Source organism: Tachypleus tridentatus, chromosome 12 (genome assembly GCF_004210375.1).
Source record: "Tachypleus tridentatus isolate NWPU-2018 chromosome 12, ASM421037v1, whole genome shotgun sequence".
NCBI classification, from domain to species: domain Eukaryota; kingdom Metazoa; phylum Arthropoda; class Merostomata; order Xiphosura; family Limulidae; genus Tachypleus; species Tachypleus tridentatus.
The window spans coordinates 98,870,034-98,897,255 of NC_134836.1; the positions used below are offsets into that span (position 1 = coordinate 98,870,034).

A 27,222-nucleotide genomic window follows, 5' to 3' on the forward strand; every position below is an offset into this window, starting at 1 on the left:
CGCCTTAACCACCTGTGTGATGTTAGGAACAAAATAATTTATGAAATAACTTAATCCTCTGCTAAGCTCAAGCAATCGTTTTCATTAATAGTTGAACTTTTATTGTTGTTATTAATCAAAAAGCTACACAAAGAGTTATCTGTGTCTGTCACTACAAATACCGAAACCTGGTTTCTAGCAGTACAAGTCTTCAGACATACTATTGTGCCACTGGTGGACCTCGACTTTTGTTCTTCCAAGTACGGCCATCATTATACATGCGTGAATGTTTAGAATACAGATATTTATTTCGTTTCAGATATGGTTCCCTTAGATATTGCATATTTATTTACTTAATCCATTGTAACGGATTTATTATTATACATCTTTTTAATTGTAAGGATCTTGAATACCAAAGTATGAATTTCTTTTTTATGTATTTTTGTTTATAACGGCATTCGATAGATGGCGCAGGCGTATTGATTACTCGCACAGATATTGACATTTAGCTGCTTCCGATATACTACGACTCATCTCAGAATGGCCAACATAACTCATTTTCAAATAAATAGGAGCAAGATCGAATCCTGGATCCTACCAGCAAACATTCATCCTCGTTTCTACTTTATATAAAACAGTGACTCCTTCCAGACTTTAGTATCTTTGCAAAAAGTTTCAAGTTTACACGAATCACTCGTTTGAAGCTTTCATCTATTAGTAGTTACGAAGTTTCGTATTATTATGAAGTTATATATGTATGTATGTGTGTGTGTGTATTCACATGTATATGTATACACCTTATTTATTCACCAACATTTATAAAACAATAACCATTGGAAAAGAAAGTAGTTTTGGCACACTGTTTATTCGCTATTAGCATACACTGTTTGACTTTAAGCAAACATGATTTTTATCTCAGTCGTACTTTTATTCTTTCTACTTTATATTATCTATCAATAATCTTACAAACTCTTGCAGATCAAGTTTACACATAAAAACTACATTTCTCTTTAAAAAAACTGAAAAATTAATACGCAGGATTCACTAAGTTACTATGAATGAGATAAATTACCGCGTTGTAATTAGAGGAAAGATATAGTTGAAATAAACGTGTTTGACACACACAAAAAATTAAACTGAATACATTCTTCGTCTATCACTTTCCATTGTATACTTTAGATAATTCACCAAATCATACACTAGGTCTGAATAATGTCTGTTCTGATATATTAGATTTAAGATATACTAGCATACCTGAGAGTCACATTATTTTATATAATAACAAGTGAGCCAAAATTCATCCTTGTGAATCTTTTAGACTTCACTGACTAAAAAAATAAACCACTTCTACTCCAATAATAACAACAAATACAGTAATGAGATGTCATAAACCATTAGTGAGATTATTTTTCTAAGCATAACAACCTTTTCATCAGATGAAAACAGCTGAAATCTAATGAAACCCAAGGTGTCCTCTCAATAGTTGTAAACATATACGTCATGAGAAACTACAAAGTTCAAACTTGATATTTACTTGCAATTGCATGTTGCTGTTAAGTTTGTAGTGTTAAATTACTATTAAACAACAACAAAAAAAAGAGACTTATTGAACTTAAAAAAAAAAAATCAAACATTCAAGCCAAAAACTCAAATACAGAGAGACGTGCATGGCCATTATTAACCTTATACTACTCTGTACTTCTATCTATATTTTGTACCAGACTGTTTTTTACAAAACTGTTTAAGCTTTAGTTCAGTAGTAAGTACAACTTAACTGGGAGGACTAATATAATTAACGTAAAATGCTCAGAGTGTACTTTGAGCTTTACAGATTTTTACCAATTTAACTATCATTTATATTCACTTGAAACATTACGTACACATCTTAAGTTGCCAAATGAGAGACACCCATACATTACAAAACATTTCATTTGTTCCAGCATCTAAAAAGAAGTGCCTTTATTTTCAGTCTTTTCAACCATTTTATTAAACAAACCATTATGTAAATGATAATCACTGCTACTCAATAGCAATTCTTCAAAGCTCTTATAAAATTATAAACAAGTAAAACAATTCTTTAAAACCCTGTACTGATAAAATTAGTACTAATATTGTCCAAATATCACAGTGCCATTACTCCAATTTTTTTTACAAAGCCATTTCAATGCTTATTGTTGTTTTAAGTGGAAAATATATTTGTATTTATCCTACAGGATTGTATGGTAATCAGTTATTTTTAGTCTTATAATGCATTGTTGAAATGAAAAGGACAAAAAACAACAGAAAAACACTGAAAATATTAAATACATTTTATGTCTTTTTTAATTTGTTTTTAAACTCAAAAGGTTTTCTATAATTAGTTTTGATTAAACTTATTTTTTCATTTCCTTTTCTCAAAAAAAATTTTTTTAACTAATCTACCAAATAAAACATTTGTATTTTGACATGAAATAACACTGGGTAATCCAATCACAACTTAAAGATAAATACACTTTTAACACAACCATTTTATATTTGAATATTACATGGGTATGATTTTATTCTACAAATGATGTTAACAAACCAGTACTAAAATCCTTTTATAACAGTTATTAAATCTGTAAAGTGTAGAGACACATTGCAACAAATAAAAAGTTACATTACAGTTTCTCTAAAACAGGGCAAAAATTTAACATGATGTACATATATATATATTTCTTTGGTAATAGTTTATAAAACCATGAAACACTAGTAAAATCTATAAACACAACAAATCCCAACTCTACACTAATGGATTTATTGGTTCTTTCTAGTTGGAACCTTAATAGCTGCATTGGGATGGATACATTCACAGAAGCTACAACAATGCATCATTTAAATTGTTAGACAGGCTTGTTGAGTTCCCATTAGTTGACTGTTGAGGCAACACAGATACCCAGTGAGTAAATTCTAAGTAACCATGGGGAACAACTTGATTTTCTATATCAGACAGTCCAGTTTCACAAAGTTTTTTACTACTTGTTTCATTTTGTAAATTAATACAATCATTCTGAGATCTACTTTCTTCGAGTTCACATGTTCGATCATTGAAAATTAAAGCACTATTTTCTACATTAATGTGTTTTCTCGGTAAAGTTAAGCCTTGTGAAAAGAACATTCCTGGTTCTTGCTTCACACAAACTTCTATCAGTTCTGGGTGTTGACGTTTAAGTTGCTTTCTTATCTTATCACGCTCCCTTTCTTTTTGTCGGAATACAGGATCCTGTCTTTTCTGTCTCAAACGTTCTCGCTGTCTCTGTCGCTCCTGAGCTCGGTACAAAGGATCAAGTCTTCTTAGTTTAAGACGTTTTCGATCAGCTTCCCTTTCACGAGCCCTAATTTCTGGATTCTGCCTCTTTAGCTGCTTTCTCTGACGATCACGTTCTCTTTCTCTCCGACAATATTCAGGATCTTTTCTTTTAGTACGCATACACAGCATCTGTTTCTGTGCACGTGTAAGGTTTAGGGACCAATCTGAATCTTCACATCCAATTACTTTCACAGAAGTCTCCACTGTATTTACTAAATCTGTTTCTCCAGAATTCAGATGAAGAGACTGATCTTCAAGATGGTTGGATACATTTATCAATTGATGGTGGTTATTTGCTTGAAGATGATTAGTGACATTTTCACAACTGGAGTAAAAGCTCTGTGTTCCTACTTGAGACATTTGGTTGTACAAAGCAGGGTCATGTGCCCACTGTAAACTCTGCAGTTGCTGAAGATACATCAGCAGCTGAGTTTGTCTCTCCACAAATTCCACACTTTCATCTTTACCAGAATCCAAGTCAGAAGGATCATTTCCATTACTAAATATATACATATATATGTATATTATTCATAAACAACATCCTTTGTTAATAAGCAGTTTTTCTCAATTTTTTAATGTTAAAAATTATAAGGAAACAGAAATTATATAAAAATATATATGGTTTTTCAACATACATTTCGGAGATAAATGCTTTCCTATACAGTAACTTTGCAACTATAGATACATCACTACAATTACCATTATTGCTGGAACAAACTGGTTTTTATTAGCATGAAATGTCATTTTATGATCATAAAAGTCACAAAGAAAGTAATCTATATAACAATCAGTGATGATCCATATAACAAAAATGTTCTATATTCTTCTTTTTTTGTAATACAAATATCCTTATTATTACTCCTAATCTTTAGGTAAATAAAATATACTCTAACTGATCAGTTGTGAAAGTTTAATACAATAAAGTTTAAAAAATGTACCTTTGAACACTAAATATAGTGTCTTGGTAACCTCTTGATATATAAAATGCCTTTTTTTCTTTTTACATTTTCTGAGGTTATCCATGCAAACCTAACAACTTTCATATATACAGAATAAAAATACTGCACTTTAAGTTGCTTGTTGACACATCTTTGTTTTCTCATCTGCTACCAAATAACAAATTATTTTCCTACAGTGGAAATAAATTTCCAACAGATACTTGCATCTTTTCACACAAAAGGTTTTTCCAATCTGCATCTACCCTGTAACATATTAAAAAATTTATTCTCACATGACTCACCCACTAAGCCTTTGCACCATCTCAGTTCAAGCTGCTCATTTAGCATGCAAAGCACATGCAATGATCCCCTACTAAAATCAGCACAACACACCCATGGAGCAGCTAGTTCCCTCTGTATTACATTTTATGCACCACCTAACTTTCAGGATCAAGCACACCTAAAACAAAAAAACCACTAAAAATGTGGCAAATGTGTAACAAGAGGTAAGTAACTTTTGAAAACCTACTTTTAGCATAGGAAAATGACAGCTTCTGAAATGATGCATGCCTCCTCTCACACAAAAGCTGGATTCTCACATTTATCAGGTGAAGGGACCAGTGTAAAACTGAAGCAAGACTCCTTTTAAAGAATGTCCATATAAAATTATATGAAATACATGGCATCACAGATCAAACTACTAATGAAAGGCCATGGAAAACAGTAGGACAACTCTCACCAACCCTAACTGGACAGACAAAATTCCATGTCCTGTTTTTGGTATTAAGAGGTAAATGACAGTGTCAAAGAATCAACTGAGTATAAATATTGTAAAGTGGCCAGTGTGAGCAGACTGTGAACAATATATATATGACACTTACACAGAGTGCCATACTGCAAGTAATCAGAAGTACAACAAGGAAGTAAGCAAACAGCAGTCAGCAGACAAACTTCCACTTCAACAATAGGATGCAAAAAGTATGTCAAACTGAACCTGGAATGATGGGGCAATGTGAGAATCTCAATGCAGCCATACAGGGATTCATCTTGTAGTAGGCATTATGAGCAGGAAAAGACCATGAAACATTCAACCATAAAAGTAGAAAAGAAAATTACATGCACCTAGAATTATGAGTAGGATGTGAAACATCTGCTGAACTCCAAAAACAGGATATCCTATGTACCACAACAGACATTGCAAAGTCTTGTTAAACCCAACCATAGAAGTAGGAAAAAGCCATCCTGCAACTGGAATTACTGAGACAGAGAGGTGCCTATTGGTCGAAATTGTAGGAACAGGTCACTATTAATCTGAACTCAGTATTATAAGAAGAATCCAGTGGGAGCTGGTCCAGCTCCCTTTCACATCAGACCACCTAGAACAATAGCCTAGGAAGGAGAAGGGTAGAGATTTTCCACCTTCAACTTCTCAAGAAAGTGTAGAGAGAAATAATGTTACTATATACATGCTACACTCAAGAGGAAACCTTCGTGGTCCAGCACCCCAGTGGTTTGAAACTGGAAAGTGATAAAATCTCTCAAGCACTGCTTGAGGAAGGAAGAATAAAAGACATTGGCAAGTCTGGAGAAATTACACACCAGAGAATGAGTGCCTGTAAAACCTTATTCTGAAAAAATCAGACTTTTTGCAAGCTATTCAATCGAGGAAGTAGTATGGAGTGACAGAAATACCTTTCTGCTTTATTCATGACAATCCATAAGTAACAGTCCACCAACTATGGAATAGTATGAGACAGTCATAAATATATATACCACGAGATAATTACCAAATGTTCTTGCAAAATATTCTCTGTCTGAGCAATGTACGTTAAACCATAAATGAAGCAGATGTGAAATTTATTCTTCGTATTGGTAAAATGAGGAATAACAAAAACATAAGGAAACGTTCCTGTACGAAAATACAATAATACTAAAAATATACACTCACTCAAGTTAGCTGATATTTGCCAGAGAATGATACAGTCAAATGGTGCAAGTAACGAGACACAAAAATATAAGCAGTAGTCTACATTCCAGCCTAGACCATCTCCTCTAGAGGATGTTGAAAACAAATTGCCAGAGACATAGTGATATGTCAAATTTGTTGACAAGAGAAATAAAGATGGCATCCTTCACAGAAAATGTAAGTCATTCAAATAAACTGATGAACCCAACCCGTAAGGATGATGAGAGAAAGATCATGAAATACTGAAAGATTCCAGGAAAGAAACAAACACAAATGAGAACCACAAAAGGAATAGGTAAGAGCAATACAGCACATTAATATCTATACAAGATACAGAATGCAATCAGGATCTAATTGAGAATAAAGACAGGAAATAGAAGGTACAGAAATGGGATTAAAGGGAGACTTGCCTTATTGGGCAGTAGGAGTTTAGGGAAGGAATGAATAATCCTGATATAGGTACTGTAATAAGTGATGCAGATACCAGTAGAAAAATGAAATAGTTCTTAGGGGAAAGAATACACAGAAGAAAGAAGGACAAAGGTTTAAAGGGAGGACTGGATAGGGCAAAAAGGATAACATTAAAATCCCAATCTGGGGCTGGAAAAACAAGGTGAGAATAAATAAGATGAAAAGACAGGAACAGAAGGAAAAGGACAAGTTATGAAAACACATGGAGCAGTCTAGTAAAAGCAAACATGCTCAATAAAGAAGTCCAGTGAAAAGCAGACCAATGATATTGATAAACTGACAAAGTAGAGGAATGGATAAAACATAAAAGAAGAAAGCAACATACCATTTCAGACTGATGCATATTACAAGAGACTTGACAAAACAAATTGTGAAGTTGGAGGGTGGGATGAAAGATGTCTAAAAGAGCCTGACAAAGGAGTGATCAAGACTGAGATGATGACATCTGCACAAGTTCAAGAAGAGATAACTATGGATGAGTCAGCCACTTTCAAGCCACCAAAAGAACTTAACACTTGGAGAAACCTAGTAAAAGTACATTTGCTCAGCAAAGAACCCCAAAAGATAGCCATAAAAAGTTAAAACGAAAAATAAAAATGTCTTGATCAAGGAGCCATGCAAAAATAAAACTGGAAAAGGTGAGGAATGGCAGAATGTGAAGAACAGAAACAATGCTGGATAGACTAAAGATGAAAAGTAGACCAATGACGTTGGTAAACTAACAAAGTAGAGAAACAGAGAAAAGATATAAAGAGTGTATATTGCAAGAGACTTGACAAAAACCAAATGTGAACCTGGAGAGTGGGAATGGCAGGATGAAAGATATCCAAATAAGGTTGATGAAGAAGTGACCAAAATAGAGGAGGTGACATCTGCAGGAGCTGAAGAAGAGAGAAACATTGTTGAATAAGAATACAGAGCCACAAAATGTACCCAACCCAGAGTCACTTAGATAAAGGAGAGAATCTTGTGGATGGACATGAAGGAGAGAAGACATAAATGTTTAAGCACTTCCAATCTTTGCTGAAGGCATATTGACTCCCAAAGCCTGAGGATAAGGATCCACAGAACAAAATGGTAGCAGTTTGGTGTTGAAATGAATGAGAAAAAGTATTAATGTGAGGAGTATCCAGATGAGAGCACAACCATCAGAAAAAATGATGACCCAAGAACCACTCTGTTGGAAGAACATTATATGTATGTGGCAATCAATCCATTATGAGATTCAAAGCACTCAAGATATGACAGAGTAATAACTGAATATAGTGCTTCTGTACTCAGAAAAGGAGTCGTTAGAATATACCATAACCACCTTTCCCTGCAGAAAATGGAGCAAAAAAGACATAAGCTGACAAACTGTCAAGAGTTCTAAAAATTGACATGAAACCCAGGTTTTATTGAAGACCAAGTTCTAGAAATCTCCTGTACATAGAGAGAAGCTCCCCATCCTGAAAGAAAAGCACCCATGAAAAGATGCCAATTTAGATGAGGAGAAGGCAGAGAAACATCAACCATGGTTTTGGTTCTGTCCAATCAGCAAGTCATATCTGCTTGCAGAGAAGCAAGAAGAACAACTGAAAACCCACTGGATACGAGAAGAAATTCCATTACTCTCATAATTCTTACTAAAGAAACTGCATGTGAGCATGGTGTAATGGAATGACCACTTCAAAGGAAGCTCACATCTCCTGAATAAATCAAATATCTCGAGTCAGCAAAGAAAGAAAGAGCTTCAAATATACACTGCTCCACATCCCAAAGATGAAGAGGAGAAGGTTGTGCCCAAACATAATATAAATTGAAGAAAATTCCCAAATGAATGAGATTACTTACCCTTGCCACTTCCTTCACTAAAAAAACAAGTGCTAGCTATTGCTACCAAAGGGAAAGGAGACAAAAAACAGACAGTCCTCCACATCATAATGAGTCCTGAGACCCAAAGAATAGAGATGTCCAGCAAAGGCACAGAGAATAAGACAAAACCCATAAGTGGCCATAGCTAGCCCAAATGAAAGAGCCTAAAACTGGAATATTTGCCTCTTCTGAACAAACTAAAAAAAATGCAAGGGAGATTTGAATACATGAAGATATGCATCTGCCACATTAAATTTGTTCATCCACAGACCCAGAGTGAAAACCAAATGAAAGGATGAAAAAAATTCCATGGTCAATTGGGGGTATGGGGCCCAAAAACTGATTGAGATATGAAATGTCAATGACTGTTTTCAATCCTTGGGTTTCTTGGAAACGACAAAAAGCTGAGAATAGAAAACTGGATAAAGAGGAACCACTGACTCTATAGCTACTTTGAGAAGAAGCTCTCTCACATCCTCAGACTGATGCAAGTCCAAAACTGGATCTTTTGAAAGATGTAATGGAATAATGGAAATAGTAGAAAATGAAAGGGTTGGGGAAAACCTGGTTTTAACCTCTGTTAAAACCTGTAAAATCCATGACTGATAGAGAATATATATCAAATATCCAAAAAGGAGTGGAGCACGCCCTCTACATGACCTGATCTAACAGGCTAGTCACTAACAACAATGCCAACGTTTGTGACAGGTAAAAGACAAGGTGTGGCTTGGGAGGACATGAATCAACAATATGATCAGTGCAAGAGAGAGTGAAAAATTAGGATACACAATTTGACAGGAAATTTTGCAACCTGCCCACATCAATCCAAGATTCTAAAGAATTAGAATGACCACCCAAACATATTATCATGAAAGAATGTAGCAGCTTAAAAGTCCCTGAGGGAAGGTGAAGATAAACCCCTGCAAGCATTGCATCCCTCCCCAATAGCAGATAAACCAGGAAAGAGCAAATAAAGAGCATCTTCTCAATGTCAATTATAAAAGTGACTCACGTTCCCCTGAAAAATCATAGAGAGAATGATGGACTCTGATAAAAGGTACATAGAAGAGAGGTAGCAAAATATTAGTAACAGTAAAACCAAATCTTCTCAAAAATTGGGCCTGAGAGAAAGAGACTTAAGTCTGATTTTACATCTTTGGAACTTTAATCCAAATAAGGGCAAGCACAACAATGAAAAGCCAAAGCATATTATTCAGAAACACAAGGGGTTCAAAGCATATTAAACCCTGAAAAGTTGACACACAAATTATTGAGCATGAATCTCTATATCATGGGAAGAAGGAAAAACATAGTAATCAGAAGAAAAAACTCACATAAAAGGAAGCATCATAGAAAACAGAAAAAATCATGCAAAATACTGCAGACCTAAGTAATCAACTGTGAAAAAATGATGTTAAAAGACAAACTTCCTCTTAATAAGCCTGAAGAGTAGGTATAACAAATGAAGGAGGAAAAATGTGGTCATAATCCTCTTCTTTCCAACATAATATCCTCAGCATGAGGGACAATCACACTATATTGACAAAAACATGAACCAGGGCCCATATTCCCACCTAACTAAAGCCTGTACTTCCATAACTGGTCTATCCCATAGTTTCAGTAATAGGACATGTCATGTAACCAGAAAAACAGGAGCCAAAGATATAGTCATGTTAAATTGAGAATCATAATTCATAACATTAAAAAACAAAACAAAAAACACACCTGGAAACAAACTGAAAAAGTAAGAAAAAACATAATAATAATAATACATATACAGCTAAGAAATTAAGTATCAAATCTCCACAAAACAAGAAAATCAAATGCAAGTGAGAAACACATCTGACTCTAAGTGTGCCAATTGAGAAAATGAGATACACAAAATGTAATACAGAGGGAACCAGCTGATCTAGGATGTGTGTTGTTCTCCTGTTTGTGAAGGCTTGTTGCATGCACTATACATGCAAAATGAGTATATTGAGCTGAGGGTGTATAAAAGCTAGAGATTCAAGTAAGAATAAAATTTCTATTAATGCATTAGAGAGCAGATGAAGATTGGGAACAGCTTTTGTGTGAGAAGATGTACACATCATATCAGAAGCAATTTTTGAAAAATCAAACATCACAATTTATCAGTTGTTTCTGTTGCAATTAAGTTCAACAAGTGATTTTTAGTAATGCAATTAACGTTGAGTTAAAAAAGACTACCTTTCAAAGAAGGAATTTACTGCTGAAATGTCTTGGTCCCATAAATGTTTCTCACATTTCAAACCATAATCAAGAATTGTTACCAAAGGTTAGACTGAGAAATGCACAATTTTAATTTTTCAACTTCAAGTACTTTATATTTTATGTTTCAGAGATTGATGGTATCACATTCATCAATCATAGGCTTTTTTTCAGTTTATACTACGAACAAAAAAGAGGAAGAGTACCATATTCTTCAACTTACTAATTCTGATTTGGTATGAAACAACAAAACTACAAGAACTGCTGACCTTGTTGATGATGACGATGGAAAATCATTAGCTTCTTTGTCGTCCTCTTGTACAACTTCAAGTTGATGAGAAACAGTTTCAGACATAGTCAATGCTGATAATACTTTATTGGTGTTCAAGAAATCAGAGTTCCCTCTATTCAGGCAAAATGTATAGTTTAAGTCAGAATATATTCTTGTCATTTTGTTAATAGTATTACTATTTTGTATAAAACATACAGAAAACTATTATCTGTCTTACTGACTGATTTTTCTGTCACCTACACAAAAAGGCAATATAATGTATTTCCTATGTTTCTTTCCAACAATTATAATTGTGCAATACTTCTTTATCTCTAGGCTGACTGCCTTGAAATGTGGATGACAAATCTCCTAGACCTATATTTGCCCAGACATCTTTTGTCAGGCCACTCACTTGAATGTTTGAAGTATCTAAGGTTAAACATTACTAAAGCACTTAATTTGACCTATTGCTCTCTTATATTTCCCTCTACCTAAAAAGAGACTTAGCATAAATGTATCTTTCAACAGTTCCAATAAACTAAAAAGAACAAACAGTGGATTTGTTCTTTTATTTTGATTTTATAATGACCAAAGATTTTAAAAAATGCAAATTAATGTTTCAGACTGCTATTTCTTTAAATTTCAATCAATCCAGAAGAGACTTTGCACAAAGGCACCTTGTAATAATTATGGCAGAGTGAAGCAAAGAGATACGATGTCTGTGTCTTTCTAGTGAATTTACAAGGATCATTGTTACAAAATCAAGGCTTTAAAACTGCTATTCCTTTGTATCTCAACCAATCTAGATGATTTTGTACATTGATAAATTGGAACAAACACTACAGTCTGAAAATAAACAGGTTTAAGATTTGTTCCTTTTTTACAAGTTTCCAGGACTCCTTAAAAATAAAAAATAGCAGCATATGTAATAAGAAACATTGTCTGCTTTTTTTTTTCACACAATGCATGAAACTGTACACACTGGGTCAAATTTCCATAAAACTACCTGTAAGGTTTTGTTCATTGCCAATAAACCTATTTATGTAGAAACTGAATCTGTACAAATTATAAGATCACAATCTAGCTTGTTCCAACACATCTTTTTTTCAAAGAGAACTCTCAACTTGATACTGTGGTGTCTATTATTCTGAAATAGAAATGTTGTAACCCCTATTCCCTTGTCTTGTGTACATCTTTTCTCTGTTGATAAAGATATATTGCAATTACTTGTAAACATCAAGACTTTATAGTTTATTCAGTATTCAGATAGACTATGATCAAACAGGCAAAAAATAACAAAAAAGAAAGTAAAAGATTTGACTGAAAGTGATTGTACTGGGTGAAGTAAAAGAACTCCTGCCATGATCTAAAAGTATATGAAAAAAGTATATTTTTTCATGCAGACAGAATGTTTTGCACATGTGCACTTTAACACTAACACAATCTTTCTGTTTATAAAACCAAACAATATCAACTAAATGTTTCACACACAGAAACAATTCTCAGAAGAAACCACCAAAATATACAACCAATACTTAACTTAGTATCCAAAATTTAAAAATGTAAGTAAATCTATACTGCAGTGATAGGAGTAACATGTACATCATAATGCAAAATGAACATGACACACATGAGGTATATTAACTGATATTACACTGTACAAGTAAGTAAGTAAAAATATGTATAATTTACATGTGTTTTAACAATAAAAGATATTTGGAAACATGACATTAAAGTTTTATACAAATAGGTAGAAAGAATATATACACACACACATGATGACATTTAATACACAGAATAATTAATAAGACACAGATACAGTTACTTTTAAGAATAATAATGGTTTTAGTAGCAGTTCCAAACTTCCTAGTCAGTTTGTTTGTTTATATTTAAGCACAAAGCTACGAAAAAGACTACTTGCGCTGTGTCGACCAAGTATCAAAACCCATTTTCTAGCTTTTTAAATCTGCAAACTTACTACTGTGCTACTACGGAACATTCCTGGTAGGAAAAAGATCTAGCATCCATTAGCTAGTGCTAAGAAAAGTTTAAGTGAAGACCTATACAGACTAAATTACTTGAGTGTTACTGAAAGTCATAGTGCAAGGCACAGGATTCTAAGTTTACTAGAGAACTCACAATAAATTAATACATAAAGTCTGGTATGTTTGAAATCAAACTTTAAATAGAAAATTATTTTAACTGTTTAAAATAAAAAAGACAAAAATTGTGCAGTAACAATTTCACAGGTGTATTTCATAACAAGAGATATTTAGATAGTGGGTAATATTTTATCTTTGGTGCACACAATAAGATTATTAAAAAAAGCTAACTTGAAAAAAGTAAATACAGAAACAAGACAGACAGCTTAAAGTAAAAATGGAATCACATAAAAAACAAATAAATTTAAGGTTTGAAACATAGTGTTGACATTATTTCACGCTAAATATCCCTATTTTTACTCAATTAAATATTACAACTTTTAGCCTAAAAGTGTTATTTTTAGCAATGCAATAATTTCAGAAGTGTAGGAAGCAAATTAAAAATGGAAACCCGAGATATATTTGGCCAAGTGAAGCAAGAAAACACGTGCCAAAGGCATGTTTATTATGGCCTGGTTAAAAGGCTTGCCTTAGTCCCTGGAAAATCTTGGAATCTGGATTAAATTTGATGCATTCTTCTGCTTTTCCCAAGAGTAATTTTCCTAATTTTGATCCATTTTTACTGGGACAGATTGAAAAGTGGAGGCTAGGCCCTCTGCTTCCTCTGCCACTGTAATATCCTTTGTTTATGATTTACAAACAATTTAAATTTTGTAAATTGTTAAAATGTTAGTAATAAAGCCAAATAGTGGTTAGAACAAAAAAGTTTTTATTTGCATCAATAAAACATTTTAATACATTTCTTTTTAATTTAAAGAAGCCTGTCAACAAGCAGCACCACAGATTTTAGTAAAAAAGCAAAAATTTGAATAATGTTTGAAAATGTAAAATTTAGAAAAGGTTAATAAATCAGCAGTAAAATATGCACATATTATAAAACATGAAATAAGTTACAATGTAAAAATTAAACTTCAATTTTATTATAAAATGATCAGTACAGTGAAACACTAATACATAACATGAACTTGAAACACTAATGTATATCAGTAAAAAAATTAAAATACACAAAATTCCTATTATACTGCCTCCAATCTGAACAATGAGAAACTATTTTCCCTCAAGCTCTTTCCAAAAGCAAATGTATAACTGTGACATAGCTAAACAGATAAAATGATATCCATCACTAAGATAAATCAGCTCCTTCAAAAACTCTTCAAAATTGATTTAAAAAAACAAACACTTCAAATGGACCTTTGATCTTTAAAATATAACATTAAAAAACCCACAATTTTCTCAGAAAAATGTGTTTCTGACCAAATATTTCCATACATAATTTAACTGTTTTTTTTTGTGAGCTCCTTGTAATAGCCCATTTTGTACCTTTTTGCTCAACAACAAAAATATGGCCTACACAAATTCCACCTATTTTTTCATCTGATGATACCTATAATTGTAATTGTAACAGTGGAAAGTTTCTTCTTGTTATTCTTAAATCCTTGATTTCTGATGAATGTACCAACAGCAACTTTGACACTAGTTCTGAAACTTGAAAAATCTTCTCTGTCAATATGTTATTAGTAGTCTAGCTATCAAATCTCTCTACATAAATATTCCAGTCATCTCTTCCCACATTTGTCTGCATCTTGAATTCATTTCACAAGATAAAACTATTCCCTTATCTCTTCCCACATTCATTCATATCTTTGTTTCACCTCAAAACAATTTCACAAATATTCCATGTCATTAACAAAGTAAATGACTCTTATCTTTAACAACATTTTTTTTTAAAACAAACAGAGTTATAATAGATTTTACCTTTAGATCAATTTTGAATACTTTCTCTTTCACTGTGAAAGCACGTGGTTAAACAACTATTCACCTGATTTTCAATCAGTTTTACAAAAAGAAAACGTGTGATACATTTTACAATTTTGTTATGTTAATCAAGATACAAAATTCCTCGTATTTAACTCTTAACATCCCCAAATGTAGTGAAATTCTCTAATTGAGGAAAACTGTTTTTTCATTTTTAAGTACTATTAAAACTCAACAAACTAGTAATTTCTCTATTTCTGTATATCTTTTTTATTAAATACAACATCATTATTCCAGTAAATCTTTATACATAATGTAGTTATTGTTTTTAAACCAGCTTCTCAATCTTTGTTCAACTTAAATCCAAACACATAATTCACTTGTAACAAAATAATTTAATACCTCTGCTTTCTGAGGTGTTTATTATGAACCTTGAATGCCACAATATAATTAGTTAAACCAACACCAACTGAAATTAAAAATTCTCCATAGCCAGATGAGAAATGTTTGTATGTAATTGTTAACAATATGTTTGAAACATGTAGTAGTTATTCAATAAGTTACTTGTAAATGAATTAAATTATAATTAAATTCCAAGAAACCCAGATGTACAGAAAAAGTTAACAGCTGAATGGATGAACTGTACAAGGTGATGTATCCAGTCCACATTCAGCAGCATTGTATGCTTCTTCTGGTGCATGGTAAAAGGAGAGTACTTACCACCTACACCAATAGAACACTAATGTTCTACTTCAACTATGTGGAAGCCTCCATATTCCACCACCCCAGGAGTTAGGAGAGGAGAGAGAACAATACAGTGTATTTAACTAGGGTCAGAAGGATAGACAGCAGTCCTTACAGTCCATGAATTGGAATGGTCTAGTGTTAGCTTAGTTTATGAAGTAAGATATGTAGAGCAACCTCCAGTGCTTTTGTGGAACACCCCATGTCTTCAGTGAACATTGCAGACCTGTTTGGCCATATGGTGTGGACTCACATTTATGTATATCTAGACATGCACCACCCACCAAAGACCACAATGAAAAATAGAAGAAATGACTACAGGAAAGGGTATAAGTTATTCTTTCAGAATCAAAATGATGTATAAATATTGGCAATGGGCAGCAAATGAGGAGATATCTAAGATGTGTAATTAGCGAGCTTCAAATGTGCAAGGTGTAATCCACACACTAGCCTATGCAATCCCTACTAATAGATGATTGAAGTGGGAAACCAAAGAAAAGGTGAGATGATGTATCTGGTGGGAGGAGAATAGTGAAATACAGCAAGAATCCTCATATAATGATGCAGAAGCAGGAAGAATAATGAGATAAATGTGTTCACAGCTTTCATTAGTTACATCTACAGTCCTTTCTTTACTTCAGAGTCAGGTATTTTACAACGACATTCATGTGAAATTCCAAAGATGTAGCAGGTAACAAGATAGTCTTCATTGAAACCTCATCTGCAGAGAGTGTGAAGTCTGAAGCCACAGAACTAGTAAATAATGGTGGATCAATATTGGAAAGATCCATAACAGAAGTCAAGTCATAACATTAAAGTAAGAGTTCATTATGTAGAAATGAAAAAGAAAAATATTCCACAAATACTTGTTAAATAAATGACAAGAAAATATGAGTTGTCAAAACACATGAGAATTAACTGAAGGTGTAACACGAAAATTGTAAATATGGAATATATCAAGTACAACCACACGCTTTAATGCCAAATTGAAAAGTGACGATGGAGCTCTACAGTATATAAAAAGTTGACTTCATTATGACAGTGCATACACTCCTATTGGTGGAGGGTTGTCACATGCTCATTTGCATGCTACAGTGCAGCTACACTATAAGAAATTATATGAGAGTAAATGAGAGCATCAAGGGAGATCTGTGCATATAGAGAGCAGCAAAAGTTGAGAAAAGCTATTTTATGAAGGGAGGTAAGGTACTGTATTGTAATTTCTCTATACAATCTGTTATTCATAAAAATAATTTATATTTCAAGCACATAACCATTAAAAAAATATAACTACAGAAATAAATAACATCAGAATTTAAAACAAATTATCATGACTGGCAACTTAGCTAACTGCTTTTGTGAATAAAATGTTGTTTTTGTAATAATCTGATGGAAAATTCTTTTAAACCAAGTCAGATAAAACTGTATTGTGAAAGTGAAAATCCAAATTTTCATTGTACAGTTAATTATTCTTTAATTTACAAATCTGAGAAAATAAATTTCAGTTATTATTATCATTATATTTAAGAAACAGTTTCTACTTACGTAAAGAATGAATTTTTACATTCTGTATAATTATTTATTGGAAGAATTGTATCCATGTGCTCTGTCTCGTCTTCACTTATTTCTTCTGCTGAATAACTGTGAACAACTCCCAAGTCTGATTGACCATTCCAGTGGGTAACAGTTAAACCGGGAGTGCAGCATGGTGAAATACTTAGAACTCGACGGGGTCTAGTAAAATAAGTTGCACAAAATTCAAAAACAAAAATGATTAATTCTGGAACAATAAAAAAGTTTTGTTTTAATTTCACTAATCGTAATTGATTTTCACAAAACTTACGAAGTTAATGATTAAAATGCAAAAACCAAAGCTGAAAGTTTATTTTCCATTAGAGTGTGTGTGTATACAGGGTGTTCAGAAAGTCACTGTTCAGTTTTGTAACCATATTTTATTCAGTCTATTTCAAGCCAGCAACTGATAGTGGTGTTTAGAAACAAAATAAGAAGCATCCAGGCCTGTATTAATGCCAATAGGGTTCACTTTCAACATTGTTTATAATTGTCATTCATATTTACCTCCTGTATTCTATATTGAAACATGTCTGTTAATAAATATATAAGTGACTTTTCGAACACCCTGTAGATAATACTAACTAATTATACTTTATATCACTAACTCATCTGAAGTTTTGTAAGAAAAATAGTTACCATAATTGAGTCCTTCAATCATACTTTACAAGTGAGTTTATTATCAGACAGTAATTATGGAAGGTTAAAAAACCAAAGGAAAAATAAAACAGAGCAAATGCCATTACACTATTTCTTCTTTAAGTTGAACAAAATTCAATCTTCAAGTAAAATTAACTACTTTCAAGTACATTAAAATTTTTATTGTACAAGAAGTAAAATAAATACAAGTTTATGGATAGTTTTAAAAAACACAAATATACGTACTCGAAAAGCCACCAAACAATAAACTAACTTTGTTTTCTACATTACATTTCAGTAACATATTATTTTAAGTAAATCTTAAATTTAAAAGAAAATCAAGCCATGAATATTTAGCAAGAACATATTCTTCACGAAAAGTTTCTAAAGGGCTGATTAGAATGATTAAAAAGTAACTAAGGTTTTATTGGCTAGACTAATCTATTTCACAAACATGGATCCTTCAAAGTCCACATTAAGCAATGTACTTGTAATAACATGCCAAGCTTTATGACCAGTTTTGTCTGGTTGATATAACTCATTCAGAATAACTATGAACAGACACCCAACATTTTAACACCTGAATGCTTTTCTTTTATTATTCTTCTTGTCTTCTGGTATTAAGAGTCTGCTATCACTTTCTCTGGTTGCTGATAAGGTGTCAAATACATTATCATCATTCATGATACCTCCTCTGTCATCATTTCTTCTTGTTTAACTCTACATTGTTGTAGTCATGAGTTCCTCACCCTACATTATGAAGTAAAATTAAATGTTGTATTTGTATGTAAACTTTATGTTTTGATACTTACACATTCTCATGTTATATTGTACATTTTATTACTACCATATATTTTTAAAAAAACATATATCTACTTATATTCACTTAATTAAAAAAAATAAATCCATAACTATTACAACACTTTGCTTGCATAGGAAATATCTATTACTGATAATGTGGTAACTTTGTTTCAAATGGTATTATTTGTTTGGAAAAAATATTCATATGGAATGGTGACATTATGACAATGCTAATCATAACCAAGTAAGAAAGACAAAATGATTAAAGCAGCTACTGGATCCATCAAGGTTACTCTGAAGCAAAAACAAAGTCTATACTGATTGGAAACTGCACTTTGCTTGAAACTCACAACCACTTTTAACATTATGTTGAAAAACAAGAAAATTCTTTAAAGTACTGAATAGAACAAAAAATAGTTATCACCTTGAATAATCTCTGAACATTTTTGTTATTAGGTAAGCTGTCTTACAAAACAAAAGCCAGAAAGACGATAACATGCTAAACAGACACAGAGCAATATAGAAACACTACACACAAAACCAAACTGTTAACACAGCATAATGAAACTTATGTGCAACAAGAATCACTGGGGCCTTCAAAGGCTGTCCTTGAATATCCAAAATTGGAAAAAAGAAAACATTTAAACCCACCCATTACTTTTCATGAAATCATTAATTTTCCTCTTAAACATGTGTAAGGAGCTGGCCTCTGCAATTGTCAATGGTAAGCCATTCCATAAGTCAGTTATTCTGTTAAATAACAAAACTGTTACCTAATGCCAAACCTGTCTTTTCTGAATCTCAAAACTTCTGTCTCACCAGCTTTTATCCTAATGATCCCCTAAAAATCTTGTAAACTCCAATAATATTCCCTCTTGTACATCTCCTCTCAAGAGAAAATAATTTAATAGATCTTAAATCATCCTTGTAAGATAATCTTTCCATCACTGGAATCATCCAAGCCCTCTTCAGAACTCTGTCTAGTAAGTCGATATGCTCTCTTAACATTGAAGCCAAAACTGTACACAGTATTCTAAGTGAATCCATACTAGAGATTTATATGAAGATCAATGAAATAATTTCTTTTTGACTTGTAATCCATGTCTGTAGATATAATCTAAAATTCTATTAGATTTACTACTAGAAAACAATCATGCTAGAGAGCTTGTTTCCACTTATATTAAATAGGTGATCCAAATTATGATAATCAAATTATGTTGCCTTCAACTTAATACAATTAACAATTTATCAAACATTTGTCCAGTTTATTGAAGTCATTCCTTAATACCCTAACATCCTCAATAGAACTATGTGGTGCATAAATAAACCATGCACTTTTATTCATGTTATTACAGTATTTATTCTCAACTTATTCTTCATTCTATGTATGTGTAACATGTGTCATATAACACTTGGTTAAGAAGGCCATTAAGTTCATCTTGACCTATCTGCACTGGTCTCTTTATCATTATCTGAAAATAACACTTGTTCTATCTGGGTGGGGGTAGGTACTGCTGTAATACTGCAAATTGTGCAAGGACATCAATAGTAGCCTTCAAATAGTTCAGGATGTATCTTGAAGTTGTAGCCAAATCTGTTTGAATGATAAAGGCTAGTCATATGGGTAGCACTAGTTTGTTGTAAAATAAGAAACATTTGACTTAAACAGTCTAATACACAATGTTGTTGAGAAAGCAGTTTCAAGGAAGAGCCAATAAAAACAAATCAATCATTTCATAAAAGCATACACTTATATTGTTTAAGTATATTACAAGAGACATTAATAGTTTACTGTTCATTTTCAAATTTTACTTTGTGTCCAGTCTCTCTATTTATTTCATTCTCAAACAAAGTTATATGTAGTTAGCATTATTTAATAATGAACATCCTGATCAAATCTGCTATTCTTTAGAACTATCCCATCACTTTTAATTCTGTTTCACCTGGATATACATTCCATCCAATACAAACAATTTAATATTAAAATGTATTAATACTTTTTATTAATCAATCAAAACAATTTTGTGTGCATATAATTTAACTATTAGTTCAAAAAAAAGAGGTGATTCTGGTGACATAATTACAAGATACCTTATGGATTTTTCTGTTGATGTGAGTACTTTAAGGTTAAAAAAAGGGTTGAGCATGATAAACTAGCATTTTCCACAGTTTAAAGAAGTTATGAGCCAGAAAGAGTTGGTCACTCAAGAAATACAGTTGTACAAAAAGTTGTGGGGTCAAGGAAATGACCTCTCCCCTGCTGCAAAGGTTGATATCTCTTACTTGTTACTGCTGCAGGCTGAGAAAAGAGAAGTGCTCGAATATGAAAAATTCAGAAAGGCTGATGAGTTCTTTGTCTGAAGATTAATTTCAGTGCAAAAGAAGCATAGATTACTGAGTGTTGTTGGGATAATGTGGTGTCTGGCGAGTTTGAGACTGAATGGGGTGTTCTGTATAGGACTTCCAGGCCTTTGTCAACCATAATATCCAACCCCAGCTTTGATCAAAACTATACAAGAAACTGGAGGTGTTGTCAGTATATAATGCTAACCAACAAGAGCTAGTTCATGATTAGATTTAATGGTAGACACTGAACATGAAACTAAGTGAACCACAGAGAAGTTATGAGCCTTCCATACTGGAAGATATGCTGTTGAAACAAGTATGGTTCATAATGAAGCCTGGGTCATGTAGAATGAGCACCATTTGCTCAATATGCCCTGCTGAAAAAATACAACTATTATTTATCAAAGTTTTGAGAGTTCCTGAACATGCCCAATATGATACTCCTGATGCTTAGGGTATTTCAATTTGTTGGTAGCGGAGTCTAAGTGAAAACTCGTAACTCCTTCACACATCCCTCCGTGTAGGGCTAAGTGTATTTCTCCCACAAATTTATGTGTACAGCCAAACAACATTTGGGCCACTTCTATAACATTTAAGACAAGACACTATCTGGAATGAACAGATTCAGAGCCAGAGAATGAAGTTTCTAATTCTAGCTCCAGTTGGTTTAACACTTAACTCAATCAAAAATTTGAATAAGAAGGAAAGTGCTGAGAGAACTTGTCACGAAAAACAAGATGACAAATTTCTCGATTTAGATATATTACAGACAAAAAACAGGACTGATGCCTAATTCAGGCACCACCTGATCAGTATAAATTAGATTAAATCTGATCATACAGACCTCGTACAGCCACTGATTGTAGAATCACTGACTAAAATAAAAAGTAGCAAACTTTATTTTCCAAGCTATTAAGTGATGTTCAGCATACAATGTATTCAATTGATTATCATAAAGTTAAGATAACTCAAATTAGTTGATGTATTACCTGGTGCATGAATGGTTTTACACACCTGAAGATGAATTTGAAAATTCAATCCATATGGTATTGTAAGGTACCATGTATGCACTACACTGTATGATTACAACTCAATTATCTAAAGTTAGGGCAGTTTGTAACAGAAGCAAAAGGGTTTTGTAATACTTACTTTCAAGCTATTGATTAGTTTCACTATAAAAAATATGCTCAAATATGAATAACAGATGCTTGAGTAACTGACTTTTAAAGCATAATGTAATCATACATACTATAAATCTATTTGCTATGTGTACTTTTAGAAAACCTAGCAAGCTTTTATCACACATTGCAGGTCCATTATACACATACAAGTCTCATTTTGTAATTAAGTATGTACACTAAATATTTTTCTGTGAATTTGTGGTGGTTTTACTGGCTCAGTAATTTTCATGCTAACAATAAAAATACTTATTTTCATCTTACAGTTTTATTACTTTATTTACATAATCTCCAGAACTTCTTCAATGAATATCAACATTTATTCAGTAAAACTTTATACTGTGTCTTTTATTTTTTTTACCCTAAAGTTAATTGAATGAAATCATCAATGCACAATGAAACAAAAAAATTGAAAAATACAAAATAAAATCAATAACTTTTCTTCATAAAATTACTGGAAAGTATAATAGCTTCAGCTTTGTCACCTGTTACTTCTGTTTGTTTTTAATTTCATTACATTATAATGCAACTTAAATGCTATCTTAAGTACAAGCAATTAACCAGAGCAGAATAACTTAAACAACCAATCAAAATACAATCACCTGATACAGTTAGCTTAAGCTGGTCTTGTAAAGGTGTTTGTTTATCAGTTTTCATTTGATTTTTACATTTTAGATACTTTTATCAGAAGATACAATACTGGTTAATATAAATAAGAAACAAATATTGAATTTACATTATATCACAGCCTATTTCAATAATTTGCACTCAAGAGCATATTTTCTTAGCACTAGTTTGTTTTGTTTTTTAGAGCATGGTCATTATCTGAAAAACTTAATATTTTTTTCACAAAAGTATTTTAGAACAGACAAAATATATCAACATTAGAAAAGAACATCCCAAAGTACTATATTATATTTTGTTTTCTAACTAAGAAAAATTGTTAGCTACACAGAGCAAGAAACAAATATACACTAGCACACAACAAAACTGAGGCTAAATATAAATTTATGAATGTCAAAACAAGATAACTGTATAATAACAATGTAAGAAACATTCTCTTTTCCTTGGCTGAAAACATCCCCATTAGCACCGTAAGAAAGAATTATGGGCATGTTTTGAAAGACAACTAGAAATGAAAGAGCATGTAATGTGGTTGTAACAAATATGGCAAATAAGCAAGATTCGATATTCAAATCTTGTATTCTGGATAATGGATAGTGAGCAGCTAATGAGCAAATTAATTGATAAATTTGATGGAAAGACACCTATAAGTGCCAAAATGCTTTTCCATTCAATGAAGGATAGATTAAATGGATAAGCTGTCTGATTACAAGTGGATAAAGAATTCCACAGAAGGAAGAGACAGGATCAGGAATCATGAAAGAAAGAAGTGCAGGGCAAATAATAATGGACCACATGAAAAGGACAGAAAAAGCAATCAGGCTGAAAATGAAAGAAAGATATATAATTGGGATGAATGTACTATAAGGTGTTTTAAAGAGAAAAGCACAATCCAGATAGAAAAGGATACAGGAACAATGGAATAGAATGCAAAAAGGATTGATGGTGTACACATCAGAACACCAACAGCCACAGATGAAGAAGAAGAAATAAGTTTCAAGGAGAGATGGTATAAAGAACAGTAAGTCAAATGTTCAAAAGTATGCAGGTTAAGAGCATGAAGATCAACATCAAAACCCAGACAAGTATACCACAAGAATGAGAAGGGTTCGAGATAAACACCTGACAGAACAGAAAAATCAAACAGTTGTTAAAACAGCCACTGTGCAACAATGAAAATAGCCTAAAGGTTTGGGTCTTATTTTAAAATAATACATAAATGCAGTGTTACAAAGAATAATCTGCGTACAACTATCCATCTTCACAATTTTCATTACAAATCTTGAAAAAATATTTACATATAGAAAGTTGTTTTTTTTTAGTGGCCATAACCTACATAATTCATTTAAAACATCAGTGTCAAAGTACTTGTAAAAGCCTAGAATCTAGGAAAAGCTTCTTAACATTCCAATTAATTATACTGATACTCAGATTGTGGTCATTGAACCTCTAAGAACAATTAAAGATGAATGGATGGTAAATCAAACTGTGTATGTTTTGAACAGTGGTGGATTTATACAGCAACTCCAGGTATGTGTGAACAGTTTGCGTCCCTGGCCTACACATTGTCAGCTGAGATTATTAAATTATGCATACTATTAAGACTTGGCTGCTGAGGTGCATTTTCTTTGGTTAGCTCAGATCAAGCCTCAAATGAGTTGAGACTTATTGTAGTATCAGAATGGAAAGTTATTTCTCTGGTAGTTTAGTTTTGGTAACACAGCTGAGAAAGCATTGGTCTCAAATTACAAGCAGAAGACACTTGTTCCACATTTACACTCTAGATAGCATATTTCATAACACCGCTGTACATATGTTACTTGTACAAGTGCAAGGAGAAATTTAATAGAAATTCTGAAAATGCAAAAGTAGCCTGACTGCAATTATTCCTTGAATTCTAACATCTTCTGATGTTATTCTTCATATCATAATACAATTTTTTTTCTTCATATGCAACTGAAAAAAGGAAAACTTTATAAAACATTTGAATGTTTTACAAATCAAAGTTGTTATGGCTAACACACATTTCTGCACATGTTAACTATTAAGGTGCTCAACAGGCATCTGAAAATGCCACCTTACAAAAAAATCTGAGCACTTTGGTTTTCTTTATCCAGACTACTAACAAAAACAGTAAAGTATATTGGCAAATTTCAGCTTTTCTAGAAAAATAAAAAAATAGCCATATCTTGAAATCATTCATATATTTGTTATGATGTAGGTTCTTAAAATGCTTTAATACTAAAGTTTGAATGTGAATTATTGACATGATAAATGTTAGCCCAATCAGACAATTTTTAAATATCTTTAATTGACAAACACGTGCCAAGTATATTATTTAACATGTATTTACACAGCTAAGCGTTTGTATTTTCATGGTTACCTACTTTATACTGATAACTTATTGCTATAATGATTACTAGTACTACTGTGTAGCAGATTTTAGACAAGCCCAACATATTTCAGTTCTTCAGACTGACAAACCATGAAATTCAATACATTATTAGTTACTAGTAGACGAGCAAACTGCATCAACTACTACTGTTAGGCTTACTCATTACTTTTCGGAAAAGTTACGCTAAAAATAAAAGACAACTTAATATAGGTTAGTTATTTATTACTATTCAAAATATTAACATACCTCGTATAAATAAATATACGAAAAAATACGAAATATTTACCAATATTACGCGTAAATGCTACAAAAATTTCCGCGACAAATCTTGTCGCCGAACGAAATTGATCGACAATTTTTGTTCTACTATTCACTCCATATCTTAACTATACGTTATTATAATACCTTTATCGAATCTAAATATGCATCTAAATAAATTGTTGGTATGTATCACTTTTTATATAGTTATCTCTCTGCAACATGAAGAAAAGATTGAGAAAACAAATATTAGCTTACTATTTTCCTTCAGCTTTACATATTTAACCTATTCGTTGCTTAACTAACAAGTTCGTGCCACTTTTAGTATAAATGTTATAATTTTTAAAAAACAACTAAAAAGGAATATGCAAGAAGCTTCTTCACATGTGCCATTAAGCAATTTTCGCGTTTCACTTAAACATATTCTAATGTATTTATATTATTGCAATGTCCTTATTGAGATGTTTCATTACGAGAATGTTCCTTCTGGCTCTTCCTTACTATAAAGATAAAAGAGATAAAAACTTAGCTAATGTAAGCTATGTTATTAACCAACAATCCAAGTCTAGTTAATGTTAATTGTACATCATTTTACCACTTAGAATGATATTTTTATCGAATTACACGATGATTATGTAGCTTTAATGGGCAGGAGTCGGTAAGACAACAAGTTATTTCCAGCTATTTCCGTATTTAATGTTGAAATAGATACGAATATAATATAATTTTACAAAATTATACAAAAATACAATGTGAAATCCTTATAGTAAGGATTGTTTGTTTGTTTGTTTGGAATTTCGCGCAGAGCTACTCGAGAGCTCTCTGCGATAGCCGTCCCTAATTAAGCAGTGTAAGACAAAAGGGAAGGCAGCTAGCCATCAACACCCACCGCCAACTCTTGGGCTACTATTTTACCAACGAATAGTGGGATTGACCGTAACATTATAACGCCCTCACGGCTGAAAGGGCGAGCATGTTTGGTGCGACCGAGATTCAAACCCGCGACCCTCGGGTTACGAGTCGAACGCCTTAACACGCTAGGCCATGTCGGGCCCATATAGTGAGGATACCTAGTTGCACTGTTTTCTAGTTATTTTTTTACTATAAATATTTGTTTTACTGAATATCGCGTAAAGCTATTAAATGGCTCCCTGATAGCGGTTCCTTAATTACAAGTAACAAATTAGATCCCAGGAAAAGGAGCTAGCCAACCCTGACCACCATCTACTCTTGAAGTGCCAATAAAAAGTGCAATCGACAGTTACTTCGTAACACTCCTACAACTGAAAGCATGGGCGCCCGCAATTTTTTTTTCCCTGAGGAGAAACAGAGTAGTATGAAATTGTGAATTGAAAAATAAATTCATATACATATGTTAAATGGATAAATAAGTAATTATATTTTTCATTTTCCAGGATGGGCTCTTAATTTTCCTTCTTGAATTATCGTTTTTCGATGGTACAAAGAAGACTTCTGAATGAAAAACGAGACAAAGATAGGTGATTCATTTTACCGTTTTTTATGTTATAAATTCTGTATGATTAAAATGAAATAAAGAAGACTACTCTTCAACATAGACACTTTGAAAAAAAAGCAAAATCATGAAAACAGAGTGCAAACGCTTTCAAAGAGATCACTAAAAAGGAATTTTATCTTTTCTTGATCTTGTAGAAAACTCCAGAATCTTTTTTTTTCCTCTTCGTTTGATTGAT

At 32.4% G+C, this 27,222-nt stretch overlaps 1 protein-coding gene across 8 annotated transcripts; it reads right to left on the reverse strand.

The window, feature by feature from the left end:
* Positions 1 to 824: 824 nt before the first annotated feature.
* Positions 825 to 26,178, reverse strand: LOC143234125 (uncharacterized). Of its 8 annotated transcripts, none has more exons than XM_076471205.1 (5): positions 25,539 to 26,178; positions 18,489 to 18,658; positions 17,243 to 17,431; positions 11,035 to 11,169; positions 825 to 3,806 (listed from the first exon to the last, which is right to left on the reverse strand). In XM_076471205.1, the coding sequence occupies exons 2-5, from the start codon at positions 18,590 to 18,592 to the stop codon at positions 2,816 to 2,818; spliced, it is 1,419 nt and encodes a 472-aa protein (XP_076327320.1). In that variant the 5' UTR covers positions 18,593 to 18,658; positions 25,539 to 26,178; the 3' UTR covers positions 825 to 2,815. The 8 variants fall into 8 exon arrangements, with proteins under 8 accessions (XP_076327320.1, XP_076327323.1, XP_076327324.1 ...); XM_076471208.1 differs by having other exon boundaries at positions 26,106 to 26,177; XM_076471209.1 differs by having other exon boundaries at positions 26,135 to 26,171.
* Between the last annotated feature and the right edge of the window lie 1,044 nt (positions 26,179 to 27,222).

Coding starts and splice junctions, on each gene's coding strand:
- LOC143234125 (XM_076471205.1), bottom strand. CDS start 18,592: ATGAATGATGATAATGTATTTGACACCTTATCAGCAACCAGAGAAAGT. Junction 17,432..18,488: donor AATAAAAGAAAAGCATTCAG/GTGTTAAAATGT, acceptor TTATTTTACTAG/ACCCCGTCGAGTTCTAAGTA. Junction 11,170..17,242: donor TGTAAAAATTCATTCTTTAC/GTAAGTAGAAAC, acceptor TTGCCTGAATAG/AGGGAACTCTGATTTCTTGA.